The sequence below is a fragment of the Chlorocebus sabaeus genome, chromosome 3 (assembly GCF_047675955.1).
Source record: "Chlorocebus sabaeus isolate Y175 chromosome 3, mChlSab1.0.hap1, whole genome shotgun sequence".
Lineage (NCBI taxonomy): Eukaryota > Metazoa > Chordata > Mammalia > Primates > Cercopithecidae > Chlorocebus > Chlorocebus sabaeus.
Window position 1 is genome coordinate 5,704,902 of NC_132906.1, and position 27,618 is coordinate 5,732,519.

At 38.7% G+C, this 27,618-nt stretch overlaps 1 protein-coding gene across 7 annotated transcripts in view; it reads left to right on the top strand.

The window, feature by feature from the left end:
• Positions 1-24,235, top strand: part of CDK8 (cyclin dependent kinase 8) — a 210,003-nt gene extending 185,768 nt beyond the window's left edge. For 2 of the 7 annotated variants that reach the window (XM_073012964.1, XM_008021774.3), the window contains 9 exons: positions 1,443-1,500; positions 3,862-3,993; positions 12,243-12,386; positions 15,045-15,114; positions 15,891-15,963; positions 19,189-19,286; positions 19,999-20,077; positions 20,196-20,354; positions 22,952-24,235. In XM_073012964.1, the coding sequence (XP_072869065.1) occupies positions 1,443-1,500; positions 3,862-3,993; positions 12,243-12,386; positions 15,045-15,114; positions 15,891-15,963; positions 19,189-19,286; positions 19,999-20,077; positions 20,196-20,354; positions 22,952-23,077 (939 nt within the window). In that variant the 3' untranslated portion in view covers positions 23,078-24,235. The other 5 variants (XM_008021778.3, XM_008021776.3, XM_008021777.3 and 2 more) reach the window with 5 other exon arrangements.
• The last annotated feature ends 3,383 nt before the right edge of the window (positions 24,236-27,618 follow it).

Below are 27,618 nucleotides of genomic sequence, written 5' to 3' on the forward strand. Positions count from 1 at the left end.
TTTGTCCTGGGTAGCACCTGTGTGTAGCTCCCATGGACTACTGTTAGTGTCGTGGTTAGAAGTGTGTGTGTGTTTGGGGGGCGGGGGGGGTGGGTAGTGATAGAGGTTCTGAGATTTTTTGTGAATAAAACATCAGTATTATTATTACAGCAGTACATATTAATTCCAAAAATTGCTACATAAAAGTACTTTCAGGATGATAAATTAGGAAGGGAGCCGCAGACTATTCAAAGACAGGGCAGACTCTGCTGCTACCCAGTCTTGCTGATTATGCTTAGGGCAAGTCATTTAACCTCTCTGGTGCCTAGTGGACTCAACTTTAAAGATCGTAGGAGTTTTTAACCTCTGAGATGTCAATGCTGCCATTTCAGCAATACTTTTTTTTTTTTTTTTTTTTTGGCTGGGAATAACTATCTTTGGTAGGTGATAGGCTAGTGTACTATACATTAAACATTGGCAGTAATAGCTTAGGGGCCATCACTCTATATGGTTAGCGAAGCCTGTGAAATGGTTACCACTATAAACAGACTTCATTACAATCTTTGATTTTAAAGTGATTTATGTCAGTATTCGAAGAGGTGTTCTAATCTAGTTTCACTTTTATTTAGCAGACTGGTAAAATTCAAGTCAAATCAAGTAGATAGCAGAATAGTAGAGTGAGTAAGGAGTAAACCAGTTGCCTTTTTCTTCCTCTTTCTGCTTTCTCTCCCCTCATCCCGCCTTACTCCTGCTTCTCCTTCCCTTTCCTGAAGAAAGGGCAGCCTTTATTCGTTAGTGTAGTAGATACCATCATAAAAGACTGTAGATGGCAATCAGTATATGTTTTAAAGATTTAAAAACTGAAACCTTTGTAAACTCCTACTTTAAATTTTAGCTTACTTTTTCACTTAAAAATGAAAACCTCAAAACTGTTCCTGTCATGAAAAATTCCTATTACTTTACTAACTTGTTTCTAAAGTACTTTGTTAAATTCCTCAATAATTCATTTATTTAAATGTAGGTGCATACTTCGTCATTTCCAAAAAAGGATTTCTGGTGATTCCTTGCCTGTAATTAATTTGCTACTTGGTATTAAATCATCTTTCTCAATTCATTTTTCCTTTAAAGTCAGAGCAAGACATTTTATGTACTTGAAAGAGTGAGAAGGAACCACAACATGACTTTGTGAGATGCTTGCCAGTAGTGAAAACAGACTGATAATAAGGCCAAGAAAAGCCTCAGCCTTCTGTGGAGAAAAGCACGCTATATCTGGGCCTTCATGAAATTTGCATACCACTTTGCATATATACATGCACAGTTTCTTTGGTGACTTCCTGTATTTGGTTTTAATTTTCGAATAAATGAGATTTTTTAAAAGGTGGATTTGTGTTATATTGGCATATTGTCTATTTAAAAGAAACCACTACTGTCTACTGAAAAAAAACACTATTTTGTTTCCACAGAAACCTGCTAATATTTTAGTTATGGGTGAAGGTCCTGAGCGAGGAAGAGTAAAAATTGGTATGTTATATCTTTGCTAAGTCACAGTGTAGCACTCTTTTAAAACTTTTGCAGGCAGCTATATCACTTCTGATTTTTTGCTGTAATATGCATATATTCATATAGTTCCATATGATCGAAGCCATTTCTAAAGAGTATGCATAAAAGTGAAAAATGTTTCACACTCTTGAAAGGTGTCAGACACTCCTAAAGACTGAAACATTCTAATTATGAAACCGTGCAAGTTTCCCAGAAACCTCTGCTTTCATTAAAAATAGCCTCTAGAGGTGAGGGGCTTCTATCTCTGTTAGAGGCCAGCCTCACCCGTAGTCACAAGGGCATACATACAGCATGCTAATAATTCTATCGCTAATAATTCTATCAGTCATGTTCGCTTGAGTCAGATTAGATGAGCACATATGCCTCTGTTGACCTCGTCTAGATTAGGAGTTATTAACACAAACTCTAGGGAAAACCATGAGGCTGGATAGGTACAGAACCTTAAGTTCTAACGAGACTGTCTTGTAGTAGGCCTTTGCCTGATGGGAAAAAAAAAATTAATGGGCATTCTCTACATATTTTCTGATAGCTCTATTTTCTTAAATATCAAAGCAAAATTTTACCCACTTCTGGTCTGATAATCTGTAAGGATAAAACTAAATTTATTTAATCTGATTATTTTTTTCATTGTCATTTCCAAGTTGTGTTTGTCAACATATATTTAGTTTGTTTTGTGTATGTGTAGAAGAAATGTTTAAATTGTATTAATTTAAAGACATGAGGATTGTAACAAATAGTAACTTCTGATCACAAGATTTAATGTAAATTGGAAGTAACAGCTGATTTGTATCACTTCACCAACAAAGAAACACATGTGTGTTCTAATATTCTTCCTTATAAATCCCCCCAGATCCCACTTTTCACTTCTAATTAGACTCTTAAAATACTCTGTTTTTGACACAACTTTGCAAATGTTTAGTTATGAAAACATTTGATGGCCTTAACGAACTCCAAGTTTGGCTTTCCTTGAGAAGCAGACCCTGCCAGCACTCACCCTAGTGCCCTCAGAAATGCCTGTTAAGTCTTTACATGTGCTTTTAAAGGAGTCTCTCCAGTCCATTTTGGTGGCATCAAATTCAAATGTAAGTTCAAAGCATGCCAAATAGAAAAGAACCAGCCGAACAGTAATTACAAAAGTATTCTTTACTGTATAATTTAGGGAAAATTTATGTAATACACAATCTAGTTTGGAATTATACTTCTATGTAATGTATATGATGTTGGCAGGTTTGGGGAACACTACATCTTAAAGCATTCACATTTAAGAAGAAATACTAGTTCTTCTGTAAATCAGTATTTAGTAATCTTACTCATAGTTTTAATTATTTGCCAACTTTTGGGGTTTTTGTTTTTTTTTTACCTTCGTAATTAAGTTGATTAAAGTAAGGCCTACTTCATTAAAAAATGTGTTTTAGGAAAACAGAACTAAACTTATCAAATGGTGGGTGAGTTTTGAAATTTTTGAATAGGTGGTATGAATAATGATCATTCAACATGTATTAGGCAAAAGCTATGTGTAATGACAACTGTACGTGATACTATTAGGGATAGATATGAAAGAGACACAATTTTTGCCTTTAAAAGATTATGGTATAGCAGGATAAACAGCCATGCCCGAATAACTACACTACATGTTAAACTGTGTTAAATGCCATGACGAACTGTATCTAATCTCAGTTCTAGCTCTGACGTATGAGTTTGTGACCTTTGTCAAATCACCTAACTTCTTGAACCATATTCATCTGGAGAAGGAGGTGATTTAATTAGATGGCTTTTAAAGTCTTACCTAGCTTTTTTTTAAAAAAATACTGTGATTCCTTAAAATTAAGTTAGTGAAATTCAACCCAAGTAATGGGGGAAATCATGGTGTTAAAATACTGCATAGTCAACTTCTGATTAATTACACTAGTGAACAGGCTTGTTGATGCAAATAATGGAAAGCCTTACTGTAACTGATCCCATTTCCTGGTGCTTGTGACCAGTACTAAGAATGGAAATGCAGCTCAACAACCATGTCCCTAACGGTGGGGTGACACATGGAAAGAAAAATCTGCCCAGAGAAGCAAGGTCACCCTTGACCTCAGGCAGCAGAGCTTGACTGTAACCCCACTGAAGAACTGGGTAACAGTAATTTGAAGAGAATGGAGCTCTCAAACTTGCTTTTTGTAGACTTCTAAAATGGATAAGATGTTTTGTTGGTTTCTTCCCCTAGAATTCAGCACATTTTTCATCTTACTGAATAAGATGGTAAATTAGACTAATTGGTTAGATTTGTAAAAACCATTTACTTAGCATGATTTTTTTTTATTTTTTATTTTACAGCCGACATGGGCTTTGCCCGATTGTTTAATTCACCTTTGAAGCCTTTAGCAGATTTGGATCCAGTGGTGGTTACATTCTGGTACCGAGCCCCTGAACTACTTCTTGGAGCAAGGCATTATACCAAAGCTATTGGTGAGCAGAACTAATTCAAATTCCATGAATTTTTAAGTTTCTTTAAATGACACACATTCCTATATATTTTTAAATTAAGTAGATAGCAAATTATAGAAATAAGAGCAGGCTGAGTGTGATGGCTCATGCCTGTAATCCAAGCACTTTGGGAGGCTGAGGCAGGTGGATTGCTTGAGTCTAGTAGTCTGAGACCATCCTGGGCAAAATAGTGAGACCTTGTCTCTACAAAAAGTTTTAAAAATTAGCCGGGCGTGGTGTCATGTGCCTGTAGTTCCAGCTACTCGGGAGGCTGAAGTGGGAGGATTGCTTGAGCCTGGTAGGCGAAGGTTGCAATGAATCATGATCGCACCACTGTACTCCAGCCTAGGCGACGGGGAGACCCTGTCCCCAAAAATATAAATAAATAAATAATAAAAGTAAGAGCAAAGCCTAACTCAAAAGTCTACTACCTAGAAATACTATCAGTAGCAATAGGGGTATATCATTCCACATACCTCTCTCTGCATAGAAAGATATCAAAAATCTTTGTAATTAAATGGGATCATTTATGCATTCTATTTAGTTTTATATTTAATTCATAAAACAGTACAATTTTGAAGTCCTTTAACTTCAGACAAGTGTTTCTTTTACCAAAAGAAATAGTAACTTCTAAAAGTGCCCCCTAAAATTAAAGGAAAGACATTATGAAAAAAAAAATTAGCACTTTAGGACATTTTAATCCACTTTTCTGTTTTTAATAATATCAGTCACCTCCCTATTATAAACAATGAGGAAATTAGTGCTCTTACACTTCTTCCCCTACCAACCTCTCAGTCTATAAGCAGCATTAGTAATATCATCATCATCACTTTGTCAGTGTTTACATTTTTTTGTTTGCTAACCATAGTTCCCACAGTTGTTTATACTTAAGTTACGAATTGTTGGGAATTTAATGCTCAGCTGCCAGGCCTCTCACCACTGCTTGTTCATTACTCACACCTTATTCTGCTTCATTCTCTTTGGTTGCATTATCATCAAGTAGTTTTTTTATGTGCTTTACCTTTCTTCTTTTCTTTATTTTGTGTCTGTATGGTTTCCTTAACTTGTTCTGTATCCTCCAGGATGATATCAAACACACTTCTCCTTTACTGGGTAACTGCATCCTGAAGTTTTCTAGTTTGGATTGGTCGGTCTCCAGACATATTCTACCATTTCATCCTGCCTTTTCCCTTTTTTATTCCTCTGGGTTAGATCTGTTGCTTTCTGGATTTCATTTCTTATTTTGCTACAGTATGTTCTCATGTAAATTCCGTTGGAACTGTATCTTAGAGGTAAATTTTCTAGTTCTTACATTTCTGAAAAATGCCGATATCATACTTGCTAGCTTGCTAGCCCGGGTTTACAATTCTAGGTACAAAAGAATTTTCTCTCAGAACTTGGATGACACCCCTCCATTGCCTTCTAACGTCAGTATTGCTAATGAAGTCCCTGCCAGTCTTGTTCCTAGGCATTGGTAGATCACCTGGGTTTTTTTTGTTTCTGGAAACAAATAGAATTTCTCATCCTTGTATTTCACAGTGATAGGCTGACCACTTGGTGGGCACACTCAATCTGAAGTTCATATCCTGAATCTGTGGGAAATTCTCTTGTGTAGTCCTTTGATTTCCTCCTCAGTGTTTTCTGTTTCTCTCTTTCCTCAACTCAGTGTTGTCAGATGTTGAATTTCTTAGATTAATCCTTTATACTACTTTTTTGCTCATGTTTTTCTGCCTTTGTCATATCCATTTCTAAAAACCTCTTCTTGTTTTCTGATTATTACTTTTTCATAGTATCTTGTATTTTTTAATAGAAAGAAAAGCCTAATATCTATGAAGACAATGACAACATTGCTGATTTGTTTGTACTTTGCAGTATTCCCAGAATAATTATCTGTGTTTTCTTTATAGTCACTCTTTTCATTGCATGTTTTGATCTCTCCCTTCCATGTCGCAAGCGTTCTTCAACTGTTTGGTGACCCTTGAGTGTCTCTTTGTATTTAAAAATCAGGTTACTGAAACTGCTTGAGAACTTTGTATCAATCATGGGACTTAAAGAGTGAGAACTTTAGGGTGATCCAGCAGACAGCTGCCATTGCCTGGGGTAACTTCTACATGCCAGAAGGTGCAGGTCTTTCCTCTGAGGCCGAAGTCTTCAGGGAAGAGTCCTCCAACTTTTGGCCCATGCTGTATGTACCTGGCAGCCCCGGGGTGATGATAGAGAGTAGGGAGGAGGATCAGCTCCTCCTGGTCAAATATAGACTTTGTAGCTGGTATTCCCAAGAACAAAATCTTCACAGCATTGTAGGGGAAAAGTCTGCTTCCTACTCAACGACAGCACTGTGTCCTGAGACCTTCTCTGAACTGTCTTGTCTGCCTTCCATCTTCTAGGTCTCCACTTGGCCAGTTTCTTCTTTACATTCAGACCTTAGTGAAAATAGTACCTCTTCAGAGAGAACTTCCTGGATCACATAGTCTAAAATAGCACCCTACTTCCCCCTTCACACTTTCTTTTACCTTATTGTCTTCATTGACTCAAAGGGTATCTAAACTCCACTAAAACAAATACACCTCACCTCACTGTTCACCATTGCAAACCAGTGCCTATATAGTATGTGGTGAGAACTCAGTTTTCTTTGTTGGATACTTGAACGAATCTTGTCTCTGACAGTCTCCTCCTGTTCTTGTTACTGTGCATTTGCACTTTTATTACTTTGCTGTCAATTAAATGTAGATTCAGGAAGGGAAAAGGAGCAATGTTTGTGATCTTTCCCCCATATTAATCTTGAATCCAGTATGTCATTTCCAAAAATCTTTATGTTCATTAATCTTCATACATGCCTTAAGATCACATTTTATTTTACAGAAAAATAAGTCCGTTAGATATGGGAATTCTCTATACTATCTTTGTAACTTTTCTATAAATATAAAATTATTAATACAATATTTAGTTTTTTAAGTCAGTTAAAAGGAAAAATAAGGATTATTTATCTAGTCCTATTTTGGAATACATGTTATTACCTACGTATATATTTGGGTATCTTTTTTGCAAGTGTACTCTAAATGCATTTAAGGACATATATAAACTAATATGATACACAGCGATTTTTTCCACTTAGAAAATGAATATTTAAAAGCAGTGTTACTTTTGGTAAAGCGTATTAACAAACTATACAAATAAGAAAGTGATACTATCGCAGAAACTTGTGACTCTGGCTCATTGTTTATTCTTATTTTTCCTGAGAAGCTTATGTCTTATTGGAAGCATTAAGATTTATATAACCTTTTATTCACTAGGATATTCTGAAGTCTAGCAGTTCTAATGCAGGGTGTGTGCCACAAATCTAAACTACCAGCCCTTAGGAAGCTAGATTCTCTTGTCCCAATGGCTGTATGATTTGGGAGAGAGAAGGCCTTTCTTCATATTTTCCTCCCTCCTCCTCCTCACCAACATAAGCATTTATTGGGTAACTACTATGTAAACTTTTTAAAACTTAGGAGGACCAAGTGTGAATTCAAATTATGGGCCTTACCCTGAAGAGATGTACAGTCCAGTTGAGAAGACAGTATGAATATATGCATACAATAATTTAGTCATCTTTGAACAATAGAAGTAACAAACACTACCAGCCCAAGTTGTCGTCTTAGTTCTGTCATTCTGGGGGTGTGTTTATGCATTTAGTGCTTTAGCCTCAGTTTCTGAAAATGAGAATTTAGCCTGAGTCATCAATTAAATCTCCCTACACTCGAAAGTTCTGTGCTTTTATTGATTTATTTAGAGACAGAGTCTTGCTCTGTCACCCAGGCTGGAGTGCAGTGGTGCATTCTTGGCTCACTGCAGCCTCCGCCTCCCAGATTCAAGCAATTCTGCTTCAGCCTCCCGAGTAGCTGGGATTATAGGCTTATGCCACCACGCCCAGCTAATTTTTGTATTTTTAGTAGAGACAGGGTTTTGCCACGTTGCCCAGGCTGGTCTTGAACTCCTGACCTCAAGTGATCCACCTGCCTCGGCCTTCCAAAGTGCTGGAATTACAGTTGTGAGCCACCACACCCAGCCAGAGTGCTAAGCTTTTAATTAAAAACAGCTGCCATCTGAGGCTGGGAAGTTACAGAGGGAACTGACTTGGGTGCAAATGATTGAAACCAAGGTCAGTGCCATTTTCTCAGCACTGGTGATCCCAGCCCACACCCTCGTCTGGTGTACACCTGCTTGCCCAAGATCAATCTTGGACAACACTTTCTTCTATTGAAACATTGATTCAAAATTTATAATATACACAAACCATTTTTAATTTAAGTTTTTCAAAATAAGGTCGGGTGCAGTGGCTCACACCTGTAATCCCAGCACTTCGGGAGGCCGAGGCGGGCAGATCACTTGAGGTCAGGGGTTTGAGACCACTCTCACCAACATGGTGAAACCCCATCTCTACTAAAAATACAAAAATTAGCCAGGCATGGTGGCGGGTGCCTGTAATCCTAGCTGCTCAGGAGGCTGAGGCAGAAGAATTGCTTGAACCCGGGAGGCGGACGTTGCAGTGAGCGGAGATCACACTCCTGCACTTCAGGGTGGCGACAGAGCTAGACTCCATCTCATAAAAAGTAAAAATAAAATAAAAATAAGAATAAGGAATTAAAAAATGAAACCTTTTCCTTAATACCAGCCTCTACGACACAATCCCATTCCTCCTGTCTCCTGCAAAGGTAGCCTAAAGATTGAGTAAAATGCTCAACAAATTTCTCACACCACCCTTAAAGCTGCTTACCAAGAACTTCCCCAGCATTTTGGCTTCCCTGTTTGATAGTTGAATTGTGAGCAGGTGATAGAAGAGCCTTTCTAGTTGAACATATAAATAATTGGTGAATACATTCCATTTAGTGGAGGGGTTAAATCTGTTACTGAAGCTACTAAGAAGGAGCAAAAGCATAGGGAAAAAAATATGATCAGAACACATCAAACTCACATGTTCCCCCTCTACTACAAACAGATTGTAGTGCTGTGGTCGTTTATTCTGTTGTGCAGAACTGCAAGCTGAGTCACTAAACCAAAGAGAGGAAATAATAGGTTAGTAATCATTGTAATCCCAGGAACAAAGTTTAATTCACTTTTGAGCGTTTTTTTTGTTTTTTTTTGGTCTGATTTACTTTGGGGAGAAGGCTAAAAAAGGGATGTCAATCTCTAATTCAGTGCCACTAAAGTAGTGTTAAAAGTCTTACTGCCGGGCACGGTGGCTCACGCCTGTAATCCCAGGACTTCGGGAGGCGGAGGCGGGTGGATCACGAGGTCAGGAGATCGAGACCATGGTGAAACCTCATCTGTACCAAAAATACAAAAAACTTAGCCGGGCGTGGTGGCGGGCACCTGTAGTCCCAGCTACTCGGGAGGCTGAGGCAGGAGAATGGCGTGAACCCGGGAGGCGGAGCTTGCAGTGAGCCACTGCACTCCAGCCTGGGCGACAGAGTGAGACTCTGTCTCAAAAAATTAAAAAAATTTTAAAAATTAAAAGTCTTACTAAAGTATGGCCTTTTAAGCTCAGGTGTTTGTCCTCAAATAGCTGAATAGTCACTAAATGTGAGGCATTCTGCTAAGTGGGAAATATACATTTAAATAGAGAAAATGAGAATCTCTTCCCTTTTATCAAAACAAGAAGCTTACTATTACTACACTTGTTGATTCAAATATTATTGAGCAAATTCTTTTTCTCCTCCCAAATTTGGTCTGTATAGCATGCCAATTCCTACTGTTTCTTTTGCCTGCTTAGCCCAGTGACTACCTATGAGCATCACACATTTTGAGAAGTAGATGAAATGTATGTTTTTAATTGGGAAAGCCATTTTGTAAGGAGTTTGGCAGTCAGGTGAACACTAAAGAGACTTCCCATGAATTGGGCACAATCTGGGGAAAAAAAAGACGAGGTAGGAAAAAGAAACTTATTTACAAGAATTAGAAATTTATCTGAAATAACAGCCTTGGATCAGCTGACTCAAAGTTCATGATTAATGTATGGATCAGGATTTTGAAGAAAGGAAGAATGGTAAGATGGATAAAGGTGAGAGAGAATAGCAGATACAAAGAAAGAAGAGTTACTAGATGGGAGGGAGTTAAGGTTCAATAAACTATTTTTCCTGATGACCGGACTTTTTCTTTAAAAAGCAATGTAGCTTTGCATACATTTTTCCTGTGAAAGGGGGTCTTGTTATGTTGTCCAGGCTGGAATCAAACTCCTAGGCTCAAGCAATCCTCCCGCCTCAGCCTCCTGAGTAGCTGGGACTACAGGCATATGCCAGTATGCTAAGCTAAGAGCAGTATAGCTTTAATTATGGCTAAACTACTTACCTTTCATCTTCCTTTACATATTTTCTTCTTTGGAATTTTTAATAACCAGATGAACTGTTACCGTGTTTATTGGGTGTGCTGTAAGTAGAATTTTAAACATGCAAAGCCATCCATCATCTTTTTATGATCCTACTTAGCTGCCTATGTGGCTGTTGATTATTGAAGGTTAGAGCTATAGGGGGTACCCATATAAAAAGAATAATCACAAAATAATTAATTTCCCCATATACCTTTTGATGCCGAAAACAAAATAGGTTGGCCTATGTTTCTTGATGAGACTTTTCCATATGGTGATATTGGCTAGGCTTGGTTGTCTGATGCATAAATATGATGTCAGTTTTTAAAATCACTTGCTGCAGTCAGTGTGAATCTTTAAGTAAATAGATGATTAACTTGTTACTTTGAAATGTAAATGTGTGTAATTTTATATTGAATTAAATATCTCTATTCCAGTTTTGGAATTTAGGAATTCTCATTTTAGGTTTTCTTCCTTATTTCCTGCTTAAGTGACAGTTATTAACATATCTGAACAATCAGCTTTGATAAAATAGTAATTTTTATTTGTCCCCTTTGGTTATTTATATTTGTCACAGGTATTGGTTAGGTCAGTCAAAAACTATATGTTGAGGGTCTGCTATATGCACACCACTGTACTTAGTGTAGGATTTGTTAAGAGTAGAAATGAAATATTTTCAGCTTTAAATTCTAAATTGGCAAATAGATCTTACCTCTACTAATAGTTCTTTTGAGTACAAAGTTAGTATGAATGAAAGTAAATCTGTATCTTGTGAATGAAAGGAATTCACTTTGTTGTGTACAGAGAAACCCATTTGCCTGGCTTTTGTCAATAATTCATTTGAATTTATAACCCCCCGCTTTTTTTTTTGAGACAGAGTCTTGCTTTGTCGCCCAGGCTAGGGTGCAGTGGCGCGAGCTCGGCTCACTGCAGCCTCTGCCTCCCGGTTCAAGCAGTTCTCCTGCCTCAGGCTCCCGAATAGCTGGGACTATAGCCACATGCCACCATGCCCGGCTAATTTTTGTATTTTTAGTAGAGATGGGGTTTAACCATGTTGGCCAGGCTGGTCTTGATTTGCTGACCTCGTGATCCATCCGCCTCAGCCTCCCAAAGTGCTGGAATTACAGGCATGAGCCACCACACCCAGCCGAATTTATAATCCATGTTAACAGTAATATTTTGCTTTTGTTTCCTCTCCTATGTATTAAATATTAAATTTGCAAAATCTGACACTGCTTATGACATCAAGAACCACTTTGAAAGAAGAACTTTGTTAAAGTAGAAATGCTGTTAGTTCTTAGACTTTTTGAGGTTGGGCATTGTCTCTTGGTGGAATACCACCTTACTCATTAGTGCTAACATGACAGGGTAATTATTAGACTTTGCAAATTAGCAAGTAAATAAAAAATATTTTATCACAAGAATTTATGCCGATTGTGTTAGGCGAGTTCCCAATTTCAAATACTGTTTGGGTTTTCCGTTTGTTTTTGTTTGGTTTTCTTTGGTTGTAGTTCCATGCTCCATGTGCAGCTTTACTGTAGTTCACAGAAAAGGTATCATCTGGGACATTGAAAACTTACCAAAATCCAGCCAGTACATTTAATTGGGCTTAGAGTGAAACCATTTGGGTGATGTGGAGGTATACAAAATGAAAAATGGGGGTGGATGGCATGGGAATATATACTTATAATAATGTTTCATGGTATTTAGTAATTATAATTGCTTAGGAATATGAGTTATTAGGGAAAGAAAGAAAAAAGACACTCCCCAAGAAAATAAAATTGCATTTTCTTTTGGAAAGAACCACTTTATTTTCCACCTTTCTTTTTCTTTTTTCCTTGCCTTTTTTTCTTTTTTCTTTTTTCTTTTTCTTTTTGTTTTAAAGATATTTGGGCTATAGGGTGTATATTTGCAGAACTACTAACGTCAGAACCAATATTTCACTGTCGACAAGAGGACATCAAAACTAGTAATCCTTATCACCATGACCAGCTGGACAGAATATTCAATGTAATGGGATTTCCTGCAGGTACACATTATTCGTTTTTGTTTTTGTTTTTAAATCACTGTTGTTTGAATTTAGATGTCTTCATTGGAGAGGTATATATTTTTAGCTGATGGAAGCTACTCTTACTCGAGTCTTTGCTTTTTGACTTGCATTTATCAAAGATCTGTAGAAACAGCAAAATTTGTAGAGTTTACATACTGGCATGAACGTATTTATGGTTTTCCTGAATTTAAGGACTGTATTTTTGTTTCATCTTGTTTTGCTTTTTTGTTTTGTTGTTTGATATGTGAAATGATAAAATATTTGCAATATCTGTATTAGAAAGGTCCCTTAGCTCATTTATAGTGGAAACTATAAATGAATTCAGTAGTAGAAATTTTTTTCTAGCAGCACATATAATACTGCCACTATTTTGAGCCTTATTTCTATTTAGGGCACTATACAGAATCACATTATATTGAATAATAGCATTTACGTCTTCTCAGAACAGTCACAATGTGAGTGAGTCGTAGTACTCCGTGGTGAGTTGGCCTGCTGTTTTGCAACACAGAGATGGTTTACATGTATCCCATCCCTGGCATTAGATCTCTCCAACTGTATCTCAATCCCTAGTTACACTACAGAACAGTGATCACCAGAAACTGCTCAGAGGTCCAGAATAATGAGAATTTGTTTAGAACACCTAAATTTTGGCTAGTCAAGTACTTAACTCAAGACTAATAGAGATAATACCTGAGACTTTTAATTCTACATTCCCTTGTAAGGGTGTTAATTATCAGTAAATGCAGAATAACTACACAGATACTGCCTTTCTCCAAAATTGGTCACCAGTTTGAAGAAGACCTCTGTTGTGATAGGAATTTTATTTATTCAGTGAATTTATTAAGTACCTGCCATGTGCCAGGCACTGTCTTAAGTAAAAAGTTACTGATGATGTAACAGACAGGATTATTGCCCTCTTGGAGTTTACATTGTACTGCTATATGTAGAATGTTTAAAAAGTAGGTGTGGTTTGAGTAGAGACAGAAGAATTCTCTTTTCTTCCTGCTTCTGAATGTGTCCACCATTTCTGAGCCCATGCGAAAGGCATAGCTTCTGTGAGGGAATATATGGAGTGAGGACATCTATCAGCGACTCTTAATGTGTGTTTCAGAGGTTAGGGTGGTTTATAAGGAAGCTTGGAAAGCAGGCAGCAGAGGTTAGATTTGATAGCTAAAGAATGAGAATCCATGATAAGTTCTTCAGTACTAGAGACATGATTTATGCTATATTTTAGAAAGATGAGTAAGGTGGTGGTAGGTAAAACTCAGTTAAAAAGAGGTAAGCGAAATCAGAAACCAGCTGTAGCAGTGCTGCAGACATAAAGTGAGAGTGATAATAAGGATGGAGAAAAAAGGGCAGATGGAAATGTTTTATAGGAAGTGTATAAGCAAGGGAAAACTAAAAGATTATCTTAAGATTTCTAGCTTGAGAAGTCGATAAGATAGAGAAATTGGAGTAAGGAAATAGTTAAGGAGAAAATTCCATTTAGGAGTGTAAGTGTATGTTTAGTTTCCAATATGTGATATCTTTGGAAGATAGTTGCCAAATATTTTTACAAGTAAGTTCAAAGAAAAGCAAGCCTCTGAAGGCCATTTAAAAGCTAAAGGTTTTGGGAGGCTGAGGTGGGCAGATTACCTAAGGTTGGGAGTTTGAGACCAGCCTGACCAACATGGAGAAACCCTGTCTCTAGTAAAAATACAAAATTAGCTGGGCATGGTGGCGCATGCCTGTAATCCCAGCTACTCAGGAGGCTGAGGCAGAAGAATCGCTTGAACCCGGGAGGCGGAGGTTGGGGTGAGCCGAGATCGCACCATTGCACTCCAGCCTGGGCTGTTAACAAGAGCAAAACTCCGTCTCCAAAAAAAAAAAAAATACTAAACGTGCTATTAAGCAGCCCCTGACAGTCCTGTGCACCTAGTAGACTCTCAGGAAAACCCACTGACAGTGATGGAGAAAACAAATTATGTAGCATGTATTGTTTGAGCAACTCTGATGCCAGCAAAAGTAGCTGAAACGTTTTGTACTTAATGTATTTAGGAACTGAGGTTGTTTTGGGTAATGTTACTGAGACTAGCCAAGGTAGCAGCCGACATTAATATACTAATTATATCCTACCCTATTCTGCAAATAGTTATTACCACTTACACTGATTGCTTATGTAAAGAAATATATTTAATAAGGTGAAAGGAGGGCTGTATCATAAAAAGAAATACAGTTTAAAGCCACTGAGGGGAAGATCTTAGATTTCTCATTGAAGAAATTAATTGCTGATTCAACCAAGAAATTTGGTAGAAAAGGGAAAATAAGCAGTTTTACTAATAGAAATAGGACATTTAATAAGATAAATAGAAATATTTATAACTTATTCTTCTCTAGAAATTGAGGCAGCTTATAGTAAAACATACAGAAGGTTTGCAGTTTGAAATTTAAAAAGATAAACAGATATCTAAAGTTATACAAGGGATAAGGAATTTTGTTTACAGTTGAAGATGTTTACTATTGCTGAACATTTATTTGAAGACTGAGCTTTTTTTTTATGGGGTTTGAATGTATAGGAAGTGTAATGGACGTGGTAATATAAAAATTCTCAAGAATAGGAACTTAGGCAACATAAAAATTTATCAATGTATTTTACAGATAAAGATTGGGAAGATATAAAAAAGATGCCTGAACATTCAACATTAATGAAAGATTTCAGAAGAAATACGTAAGTTGAAAAAAAAAAAAAGACCCCTTGTTGATTTTTGCTTTACCAGAATACTCAGTATAAGACTGAATATTCATCATCATAAAATAAGATTATGCTAATAATTTTACTTATTTAATAAATATTTTTCATGATGATGGTCTTTATTTCTTAAGATGCTTAAATGATTATATACAAAAGTAACTAATATTAGCAGCTGATTTGGATATAAAACAAATTCATTTCTTTCCATATTTACTACTTTTTGGAAGCTAGACATTAGAAGTATCACAGCTGAATAAATAAGAGTCTAAATAAATACACTTCGCTAATAGCCACTTGCTTACCAATCTAGGTTACAATAATTTTAAACAATTTTTAACAGCGAAGAATGAATATTTCACCTGTTTACAATGCAAAATCAGGGATTGGGAGAGTTTCGTTTATATACCTATGACAAAAGTATTTTACACTTATTGGTAAGGCTGAATTAAACTTTTGACCCAGATGTTATTTAAAATAATTGTTAAAGTATAATTCATATTAAGAAAAAGCTGTTTAGTGTCTGTTATTCATGAAATCGTCTTACATTTAATCATTGGTATCCTTTCAAAAGTGACCATTGTGGATATTGAATGAAATATAAAACTGATTTAATTCTACTCCTTTTATGCTCGTACTCTTCAGTATATATTGTATATCAGTTATGATCAAAATAATTCTTATCAGAAGAACTTTAGCCAATGTAAAGTTAACCTCAAGTCTAATATAGCTATTTCATAGTATTTCTCTTTCAGGTATACCAACTGCAGCCTTATCAAGTATATGGAAAAACATAAAGTTAAACCAGATAGTAAAGCATTCCACTTGGTAAGCTTTAGATAAACAGTATTAATGAAATGCATTTTTTCCTTAATTGACTAGCCCAACTGAGGCTTTTTTGGATCAATTTATATGGTTACTTAGCTAGCACGCAGAGTGCTTTCATGGTAAATGCAGAGAGCTTGTTAGTGCATACCAATAAAGACAATAAAATATTTGCTTTTCCAGACTCATATCATGGTTTGACAGACTAACATTTGGTCACGTTAGATTTTCTAAAGATAGTGATGGTAACAAATCTGTCAAAACATTTATAAAATTACATGTATTGTTTTTCATCTGTTACTTTAAAATTTTAAAAGTTTCCGAGAAGTATCAAGAAGAAAATACTTCTCACCATTGATAGATTGTTTTGTATTTCAGCTCTTTGAAAGACTGTTTACAAAGTTCTTAACTTCCAAAATACCTCTTATAACCTTAAATGTTAACAGTCCTTCAGCAATTATATATGCCATTTGATTTTTCTGGAAGAATGTGATAGATGCCATATTTATCAGTGTGTAATGGAAAAATGATGTAACCTAGAATCTAATTATATCCGTGCACTAACAAGGTAATTTGTGATGAAATTATATTCAGCCATTACCAACTTTGTGTACAATAAAGTTTCCATTTTTACAGCATAATAATTAAAAATGTTTTTCAGTTTTATGTTTTCAGAAAAGGTTTATAACACATAAAAGGGGAGTTTGGGGAAGCAGGTTGTATTTTGCTTGACTTGAAATTCTTTTAATCCTTATTCCTAAGTTCTTCAATGAGAATTCTTTCACCTTGAAGAGGTTAAACTTCCCTTTACTGCAACCAGGCCACTTGGCAAACATTTCTTCTGTTCTACTTTTGTTTCTCCTTTTTCTTCTCTTTCTACTGCTTCTCCTTCTGTATTTTCTACTTACTATTATATCAGTTCACATTTTGTATCATATATTTCATATCTTAACAGCAATTTAAAAAGTCATCCTTAACCTGTCATATTAGCACACAATATATTATCCAAATAATGGTTTATTATAATGTACTTACAGTAGGACCCAAATTAGAGGTTTAAGTTAGATCCTTCAAAATTATGGACTTACTGATTCTAATAAAATAATGATAGTGGCAGAAGATTAGAAGTCATGACTTAGGGGAATTATTCTTCTCCTTGATTCCCTGCTACTCATTATAGTCTAAGATGACTCTGCCTACCATCACCACTAAAACTCTAGAGATATACCTTCCTTGTAGCTTATGTGCTTGTTTTTACGAGGGTGACCCATCTTAATTGGAGGTAATCTTGAGTAGTCCCCTAGGAAAGCGCTATTATAATTCCATTAAAACTGTCGGGTATTTTAAATAGCAAATTCAGGCCTTTCCTTTCAACCCTAAAAATAAAATTGTGCTTTCTCTGAAATATCAGATCATTAAAATTAAATTTTAATCTCACCATTCTAGCATTTCATTTGCATCTTAAAATATGTTGTATCAGCTGGGTGCGGTGGCTCACGCCTGTAATCCCAGCACTTTGGGAGGCCAGGGTGGGTGGATCACAAGGTCAGGAGATCGAGACCATCCTGGCCAACATGGTGAAACTCCTAAAAATACAAAAAGTAGCTGGGTGTGGTGGCGTGTGCCTGTAGTCCCAGCTACTCGGGAGGCTGAGACAGGAGAATCGCTTGAACCCAGGAGGTGGAGGTTGCAGTGAGCCTAGATCGTGCTACTGCACTCCAGCCTGGCGACAAAGCAAGACTCTCAAAAAAAAAAAGTGTCTTTTTATCCTCTAAAATTTGTCATCTTTAAGTCTTTTTTGTTGTTGTTGTTGTTGAAACACAGTTTCATTCTGTCACCAGGCTGGAGTGCAGTGGCATGATCTTGGCTCACTGCAACCTCTGTCTCCCAGGTTCAAGCAATTCTCCTGCCTCAGCCTCCCAAGTAGCTGGGATTACAGGCGCCTGCCACCACACCCAGCTAATTTTTGTATTATTAGTAGAGATGGGGTTTCACCATGTTGACCAGGCTGGTCTTGAACTCCGGACCTCAGGTGATCTGCCCACCTTGGCCTCCCAAAGTTCTGGGATTCCATGTGTGAGCCACCACGCCTGGCCTCTCTTCTAAGTCTTAATGTGTCTGTTGGTCCACTGGTTTTCAAAGGGCAGTCTCAGTCCAGCAGTGTAGCATCATGTAGGGCCGTGCTGGAAAGGCAGGCTTGTGGCTTCTACTCACATCTACCAATCAGAAACTCTGTGAGGAGGGCCCAGCAGTCTCTTCTAAGAAGTTCTCCAGGTGATTCTGATGCATCCTGAAGTCTGAAAGCCACTGCATTAGATCAGAGTATAAACTAAGAGACCACATATTAGAATCCAGTTGAATGAACTATGTTTTAACTAAAAAATACTGAATCTTCACATTAGCGTGGCATTTATAGCAGTAATAACAACAGCAAGCACTTACATAGTACTTTCTTTATGCTAGGCACCATTATAATTGCTCTCCATATATGAACTCATTTAATCCTGAAAACAGCCTGTGATAATAGGCACTATTTTTAATCTCCATTTGACAAATGAAGTAACAAAAATATTAAGTAACTTACCCAATGTCATGCAGCTGATAAATGTTGAGTCGGGATTTGAAGGGCGCAGTCGACTTTCAGAGTCTCACCATACAACTCTGTACTTTATAAGTTGTGTATCACCGTTTTTATTTAGACTAGAACAGCACGGCACAGTACAACTTTCTTTGATGATCCGCACGGTGCAGCAGCATAGCCACGAGCCACATTCGGCTCTTGAAATGTGCCTGGTGTAATGGGGAGATTGACTTTTTTATTTAATTCAGTTTTAATTAACAGATCTAAATATGAATCGCTACATGTGTTAGTATATTATGTGTGCAACAGCAGCTTTTTTATCTTAATAGGAAAAGCATAGAAAATACATGAAGTTTGGTCCTGTTCTAAATTGGATAAAGCAATTTAGATCATGGGAGGGGGTATCATTTGTTTAGTCAGAGAACATAAGCAAGAGTAAAACAAGTGAGATTATGAATACTAGAATGACTGAAGTGTGAATTACTACATTAAATTTAACAACTAGGAGTTTTGTTGTTAATTTGGGGGAATAAATACTTTCCAAATTGTGATGTTATTCACCAAAAAATATCTATCCTCTTCACATATGTGCTGAAAGATAAATGTGAGAAGCAGTACAGTTATGTTTTCATGATTTGTGATTTCAGCTTCAGAAGTTGCTTACCATGGACCCAATAAAGCGAATTACCTCAGAACAGGCTATGCAGGATCCCTATTTCTTAGAAGACCCACTTCCTACATCAGAGTAAGTGGCCTGGTTAACTCACCAACTTGATGGAGTTTTTGGAGCATGCTTTCTTCTGGTTGTCAACTCTAAGTTGCTCCTCCTTTTATATGGGAACCCAAGGAAATCCTTTATGACAAGCAGAAGTGAGCTTTGTTGATTAGAGTGTCACTTGGGGCTTTCTGGGGAAGAGGCGTTCCCGTTCACCTCTGGCTTTATGAGATGCTGATTGCGTTCGTGTCAGCAGTGATCCAGCTATTCAGTGACAGGCTGGTTCTGCATGCTGTAGCTCCTTACTGTCTGCAGTTTCATGTTCCAGCACTGCAAATATCATTCCCAAATGTGTTCCCTATACCATCTTTTGTTTTATTAATTGATGTGGTAGGAAGGGTAAAACAAAAATTGTCTTTGAATGGTGACACATATTTCAGCTGGAATCTGTATTTTGGCTGGAGTGATAGAAGAGTAATGCTGGGATAAAAGAAGACAGCTGAATCATCCTCGATGATTATTGATCATTTGTGTGCAGCTCGAGTCTTCGAGTAGCCTGCTGTAATATTACTAGTTACAAAGAAAAGATTCGTTTTGTCACAGTTGCATGAAAGGTGCTTATATTTGCAAATACGGAGACAAAGTTCATCTTAAAAAGATTAAAATGAGAATTTCCTAAATGAAGCATTTGGAATATTGATGAGTGTACCAGAAATGGTTTTTCTCTTTTTCTTATGATCAGCGTTTTTGCCGGTTGTCAAATCCCTTACCCAAAACGAGAATTTTTAACGGAAGAAGAACCTGATGACAAAGGAGACAAAGTAAGTATTAAAGTACTGTTGGCAGCTTCTTGTTTCGTGAATGCCTCCATCACGTTTTCCGTTGTGGGTGTATTTTGTTCTCCCTCTGAGCTGAACTTTTTCTGTTGAACCAATTGAGAAGAACCAGCAGCAGCAGCAGGGCAATAACCACACGAATGGAACTGGCCACCCAGGGAATCAAGACAGCAGTCACACACAGGGACCCCCATTGAAGAAAGTGAGAGTTGTTCCTCCTACCACTACCTCAGGTGGACTTATCATGACCTCAGACTATCAGGTATTCCAAGTTCATTTTGTATTGACTGCATGTCAGCGATTACATACGGGTTTATGATTGTGGGAAAATGTGATTTAATTGAGAAATACTGGTCTGTATACCCAGGGAAATACATCAACATGAAATGTTATTGGCATGGAAAAGCCCTGACAGCGGTATGGTAGCAAGGGCTTAGACTTTTGAACCGGACTTGGAATGATCAAATACAGATTATGCCATTTATTAACTGTGTGACCTTGGACAAGCAGGATAATATCTCCTGGCTTTTTTTAAATCTGTAAAATGAAACTAGTAAAACCTAACTTGCAGCTGTTGTCAGATTAGACATGAAGTGTCTTGACACCTGGCTTATGGTAGGAGCTTGATATCTATTGTTTTGGAACAATATTCCACAGTGATTAAGAACATAGGCTTTCAGATCCCAGTCTGGTCACTTCTCTGTATCCTTGAGTAAGTGATTCAGATGTTCTCAATTTCCATTTGAGACTATGGATAATGATCAGTGTGAAGCTCTAGTAAGGATTAAATGAGAGAATTCTGGGAGGTTAAGTGTTGTAGCCATTTCAGGAAACTGAGGCTTGTAGAGGTTAAATGACTTTCACATGGGTCCGCAGCAAGCCAGCTGTAGATGCAGGATTCATACTTTGATCTGACCACAAAGGCTGTTATGTTGCCGACTTAGGGATCCTATCATGGCATTGTCAGTTATGTTGTGGAAAGACCTTCTTTGAATATTGTATACCACCTCCTCTTCTCTTCTGCTTATTCTAACCATATTCCCAACTACACTAGGTTTCAGTGTGGGAAGGATACTGAAAATTTGACCAATTAGAATTATTTACACAAAAAAAAAAAGAGAGAAAGAGATGTTATTAAACTGATAAGGTCCCGAGTGCTCGTTACTGTACTTTCAGAATTAGGTATTAACGCTTTCCTTTGGTTAGGGGAGAAGTCCAGCCCATCACACCATGGAAATCATTGCTATTATGAGTTGTAATTCTCTTCCAGTTAGCTAAACAAGGACACCAGGGGCAGACAGCTGTGGGAGTTGTTGGTTCCAGTATCCTTTTCTCCCTTTCCAGATGGGAAGAGTGCATCTCTCTTGGCTCACGAATGTGTTTGCACACTAAGGTGATGGCGTCCTTAGAATGAAGCAGAGCAGTGCTCTGACCTTTGCTTCTGGAGCTGAGAAAGTGACGCCGTGCTGCTTTGTTGGATTGCTGTGGTTGTTTTTTGTGGATGATTTTTAAAATAGTATTTCTGACTATAATTGCATGTGTCCACTCTTTTTAAAAATGTTACCTTTGCTAGGACTGGCAGAATTTGGAATTATATGACTTATTAAATATGCTTTCAAAGAGAGAAGTAATAAGTTTTGGTAGCTGGAGTGCAGCGGTGCGATGTGTTTCACTGCAAGCTCCGCCTCCCAGGTTCACACATTCTCCTACCTCAGGCTCCCCAGCAGCTGGGACTACAGGCACCCGCCACCACACCTGGCTCATTTTTTGTATTTTTAGTAGAGACGGGGGTTTCACTGTGTTAGCCAGGATGGTCTCGATCTCATGACCTTGTGAGCCACCCGCCTCGGCCTCCCAAAGTGCTGGGATTACAGGCGTGAACCACAGCGCCCGGCCCAGTTTTGGTTAATCTTATAGTGTTTGTCTTGGGAGCAAATAGTATGAGAGAAAGTTGTGAGAATGGGAATAATAATCTAACAGATCAAAATTAGAGAACCCCAAACCATCACATTCTTTCTCTTTGTGCCATTTTAGAATTGAGAATACCATCCTCCTTACATGTCTGTGGTTATATTTTTACTTTTGTGTATAAACTTGTAGCAGAAAATAAGATTCAGTAGTTCAAAGGGGCCAGGCACCGTGACTCATGCCCGTAATCCCAGTGATTTAGAAGGCTGAGGGGGAGGATCACTTGAGGCCAGGAGTTTGAAATTAACGTGGGCAACATAGCCTGACCCTGTTCCTACAAAAAATTTTTTAAAATGAGCTGAGCATTGAGGTGCACACCTATAATCCCAGCGATGATTATACCATTACACTCCAGCCTGGGTGATAGAGTGACACCTGCCTCAAAAGAAAAAAAAGTAGTTTAAAGGGTATAAAAACGTATTAATGCCAAAGAAATGGATTCTGTGATACCTTCTCCTATCATATTCATTTTTATTCTTTAGTCGTGTGTGTTGGGGGGAGTTTTCTACTGAAGAAAGCGTATAAATAAGCTTTAAATTTTTTATGTATACATCAAGTTCCCATGTAAACATAAGCAAATTTACCAAGTAGATACAAAACAGCATAAAAAGGGGTTACTCCTATAGAAAAAAATGTATTTGCACAGCATAGTAATAAACCTAGGCTTAATATTATTTACTAGCAATATTTCTGACCTTCCTCAAGGGAAGAGGATGTTAAAATATTTGGGGCTTTTGTCTTTCATTATGAAGTTAGTACGCAGCACAAAACCTATACATCCTTTCTTCCTTGAAACATATCGACGCTTCAGTCACATAGAAGTTTTGCTGCTTGGGATTGAGCTTCCCCTAGAAGCACCTGAATCACACTTCTCCCTCATCTCCTCTCCAGCGTTCCAATCCACATGCTGCCTATCCCAACCCTGGACCAAGCACATCACAGCCGCAGAGCAGCATGGGATACTCAGCTACCTCCCAGCAGCCTCCACAGTACTCACACCAGACACATCGGTACTGAGCTGCATCGGAATCTTGTCCATGCACTGTTGCGAATGCTGCAGGGCTGACCGTGCAGCTCTCCGCGGGAACCTGGTATGGGCCATGAGAATGTACTGTACAACCACATCTTCAAAATGTCCAGTAGCCAAGTTCCACCACTTTTCACAGATTGGGGTAGTGGCTTCCAAGTTGTACCTATTTTGGAGTTAGACTTGAAAAGAAAGTGCTAGCACAGTTTGTGTTGTGGATTTGCTACTTCCATAGTTTACTTGACATGGTTCAGACTGACCAATGCATTTTTTTCAGTGACAGTCTGTAGCAGTTGAAGCTGTGAATGTGCTAGGGGCAAGCATTTGTCTTTGTATGTGGTGAATTTTTTCAGTGTAACAACATTATCTGACCAATAGTACACACACAGACACAAAGTTTAACTGGTACTTGAAACATACAGTATATGTTAACGAAATAACCAAGACTCAAAATGAGATTATTTTGGTACACCTTTCTTTTTAGTGTCTTATCAGTGGGCTGATTCATTTTCTACATTAATCAGTGTTTTCTGACCAAGAACATTGCTTGGATTTTTTTGAAAGTACAAAAAGCCACATAGTTTTTCCAGAAAGGTTTCAAAACTCCCAAAGATTAACTTCCAACTTCTAAGTTTGTTTTCATTTTCAATCTATGACTTGACTGGTATTAAAGCTGCTATTTGATAGTAATTAAATATGTTGTCATTGATATAAACCTGTTTGGTTCAGCAAACAAACTAAAATGATTGTCATAGACAGTGTTTTATTTTTCCTGTTGGTGTTGCTGATTTGTGAGCATGCTTTAAGACGAAAAAAGCATGAATGATAACTTCCTTAAAAAGGTGCGGCATCCAATTCAAATATTTTCGTCCTGATTTTAAAGCTGGTTGGTGTAGTGCTATTAAAATTTTGTTCAGTTCATTTTCCTTTTGAAAACTTGTTCGCACGTTGTTTAGGGTGCCCTTACTTCAGCAAAGGAGAAGGAGTAGGAGAGCCTTAGAATTTTTGAGGAAAAAAAAAACCTATAACATACAATGTACTGTATCAAACTATTTTACATGAATGACACAAGTATTCTGAATAAAAAATAATTGAACATTGTTAAAAACAAGGTGTTATGTAATAAATTTATTTTTCATAAATCAAAACGTGGAGTCAGCTGTATTTTTTATATGTACAAAGGGTTTTTGTTTTAATTTTAAATTTTAAAATGTGTGTTAACAGGTAGCCTCTGAAGAAATCTCTTCACTTTTCATTAACGTTATCTGGGTGTCTGTCTCCATAATGGAGTACTGACTTGAGTCTTAGATATGGATCCTTTTTCCTGTTACCCTCGGTACCATCATGTAAGATATGAAACACAGACACCTTTCTAATTGGAAGATATTGTTGGTGAGCCTTCAGTTGCTGGAGTAATTCCTATTCTGTGTTGTACTAAGAAGGATTTGACTGTTATATCCCTAATAATCCGTTTTCCTCCTCTAGAAAATACAGAAGATTAGGGGAAAAACTAACATTTTTTTTTCTTAAAAACCCAACTCAATGATATAAAAACATTCTAAAACAAAATAACTGAGGAATCTCTGTCCTTATAGGCCTGACAATACAGTAGTGGTCATTTCTAGGAGCTGAATTCATGTTTCCATTTTAAGTCCTCCTGCCCCAATGCATTCTCAGGATGTGTGGATCTGGTTATGAGTTCACCTCCTGAGCCCTCGGGAGCTTCCCGCCTTCCATAGTTTGGTTTGGGTTTTCTTTTCTTTCTTCCTTTCTTTCCTTTCCTTCCTTCCTTTCTCCCTTCCTCCCTCTCTCCCTTCCTCCTTCTCTCCCTTCCTCCCTCTCTCCCTTCCTCCCTCTCTCCCTTCCTCCCTCTCTCCCTTCCTCCCTCTCTCCCTTCCTTCCTTCCTTTCTTCCTTCCTCCCTTTCCTTTCTCCCTTCCTTTCTTCCTTTTTCTCCCTTCCTTCCTTCCTTTCTTCCTTTTTCTCTTCCTTTCCTTTCTTTCGACAGTCTCACTCTGTTACCCAGGCTGGAGTGCAGTGGCACAATATCCACTCACACTGCATTCTCGGTCTCCCGGGTTCAAGAGATTCTCCTGCCTCAGCCTCCCAAGTATCTAGGATTACAGGTGCCCACCCACATGCCCGGCTAATTTTTGTATTTTTATTAGAGACGGTTTCACCATGTTGGCCAGACTTATCTCTAACGCCTGACCTCAAGTGATCTGCCTGTCTCGGCCTCCCAAAGTGCTGGGATTACAGGCATGAGCTACTGCACCCAGGTAAAATTTCTATACATTTTACCTCTTCCTGTGCCTTCTTATTTCCTGTCCATTCTCGTTGTTTTCTAATGTTTCTTTCTGCCGTTAAAGCTGAGGTTTTTCAAGCTTAGTGGATAGGAGAGTCCTCGGGAGTGTTTTTCTGCCCTTCAGTATCTAGTCCCAGAGGTTAGAGTTAGGATGGAATGCAAAAACTTCATTTTTAACAAGCTCTTGAGTTGGTTCTGATGCAGTGGTCTGAGGAATATATGTTTAAAAAAAACAGCCCTAGGGTCACTCACCTTCAGGCTGGTCTAAACACTGAGCAAACATTAGCAGCAAAGTGTCTTAGAGGGAGGGCTACTCCTCTGACATGAGTTTCCCATGTGAATTTCCAAAAGCGAAACCCATTCTAGAATGGACCGTTCCACTCCTAATGGTCCAAGAGCCTGAAGGCTCAATTCTCAGATGTTTGTTTCTCTCTGTCCCCATTCCCTGAGTGATCCTGCCCCATCTCGTCTCCTGTCATTAAACATGGAGGTGACCATTGAGTGCACGTCCAGCTGCCTTTCTCCCTGAACACCAGGTTCCCGCATTTACTTGCATTTGTGACAAGCACCATCCACATCCACGTGCCTGCCAGCATTCTCGATTCCCTCCCCGGCTTTATTTTTCTACGTAACACTTAGACCGGACTGATGACATCTGTTTGCCAGTTTTCTGTGTCTTCCCAGTGGAATGGAAGCTCCCTGAGAGCACGGGTCCTGTTCCATCTCAGACCTGGCTTCTCCATCTACACGTGTGCCCTGGGTGCTGCCATCCAGCCTTGTCACTTTAATAGGAAGATAATTCCCAGACTTCTAATCCAGGCCTCCCTGTCCTGTCTGACTCATTCCGACATATTATCTAGACTGAATTTGTCCGTGTCCAGAAAGGTGACTCCAGCCTCCAGCCACTGCCTCCTATAACTCCACTAGCTAGAGGCGGCGGAAGGAGCACTTGAGCCCAGGGGATGGGCACCCCCCACTTCTGGCTGTCCAGGCCAGGTGGCAGCCTTGCCACCATCTCTCACACAGGACATCTGTGACATATGCACATCCTGCCAACTGTCCCTTGAAAACATATCCTGAGTTGCTCTGTCCTCACTACCCACACTGTACCGCCCTCTACCAAGGCACAGGCTTCTTACCAAGACTGTTCCGGTAACTTCCACCCTTCTCCTGGTCTTCACACAGCATCCTGAGTGAGCCCTGGACACGGAGGTCACATCACTCTGCAGTCACGTCACTCCCCTGCTGTACCCAGGGGTCCCTAGTGACCCGGCCTCCCTTCCCTGGTTGGTCCCAGTCTCTGTCCCTCTCCTCCAGGTAGCTGCCCTCCCACTCCGCCACTCTCCTTGCTGACGCGCAAGCATGCCAAGCACGTTTGGTCTTAAGGCCTTCACGCTTGCTGTTCTGTCTGCATCTGCCTCCAGTGCTCTCCCCAGCCAGCTTCTTGGCAACATTTTGGGGTCTGCTCAAGTCTCATCTTCAGAGAGGGCTCTCCCGCTCTGCTTTAAAAATCACAGCCTGAGGCCAGGCATGGTGGTTCATGCCTGTAATCCCAGCACTTTGGGAGGCTGAGGCAGGTGGATCACTTGAGGTCAGGAGTTCGAGACCAGCCTGGCCGACATGGTGAAACCCCATCTCTGCTAAAAATATAAAAACTAGCCAGGCGTGGTGGCACGCGCCTGTAATCCCAGCTACTCGGGAGGCTGAGGCAGGAGGATTACCCGAACCCGGGAGGTGGAGGTTGCAGTGAGCCAAGATGGTTGCTCCAGCCTGGGCAACAGAGGGAGACTCTGCCTTGGAAAATAAAAAAATCACAGCCTGCCTGCCTCCCCACCCCAGCATTCTCCCTCCCTTGTACCTGCTTCGTTTTCCAGCACAGCACGGAGCATCGGTGAGGTGTCTACTTGTTTACTGGTTTTTCTCTCCCACTAGAAAAGAAAGGGTGGAGGGAATTATTTATTTATAATCGTCCCAGTGACTAGAAGAGTGCCTTACAGCTGCGCTCATCAAAGTGTGCTGAATGAATGGATGACTTTCTATTGGATGTCAAATAGTATCTCGAACTGAACACGTCCAAAAGAGAACTCTTATTTTTTTTTGTTTAGAAAATATTGGGGTTTTGTTTGTTGTTGTTGTTTTTTTGTTGAGACAGGGTCTCACTCTGTCGCCCAGATTGAAGTGCAGGGTTGCGATCTCAGATCACTACAACCTCCACCTCCCAGGCTCA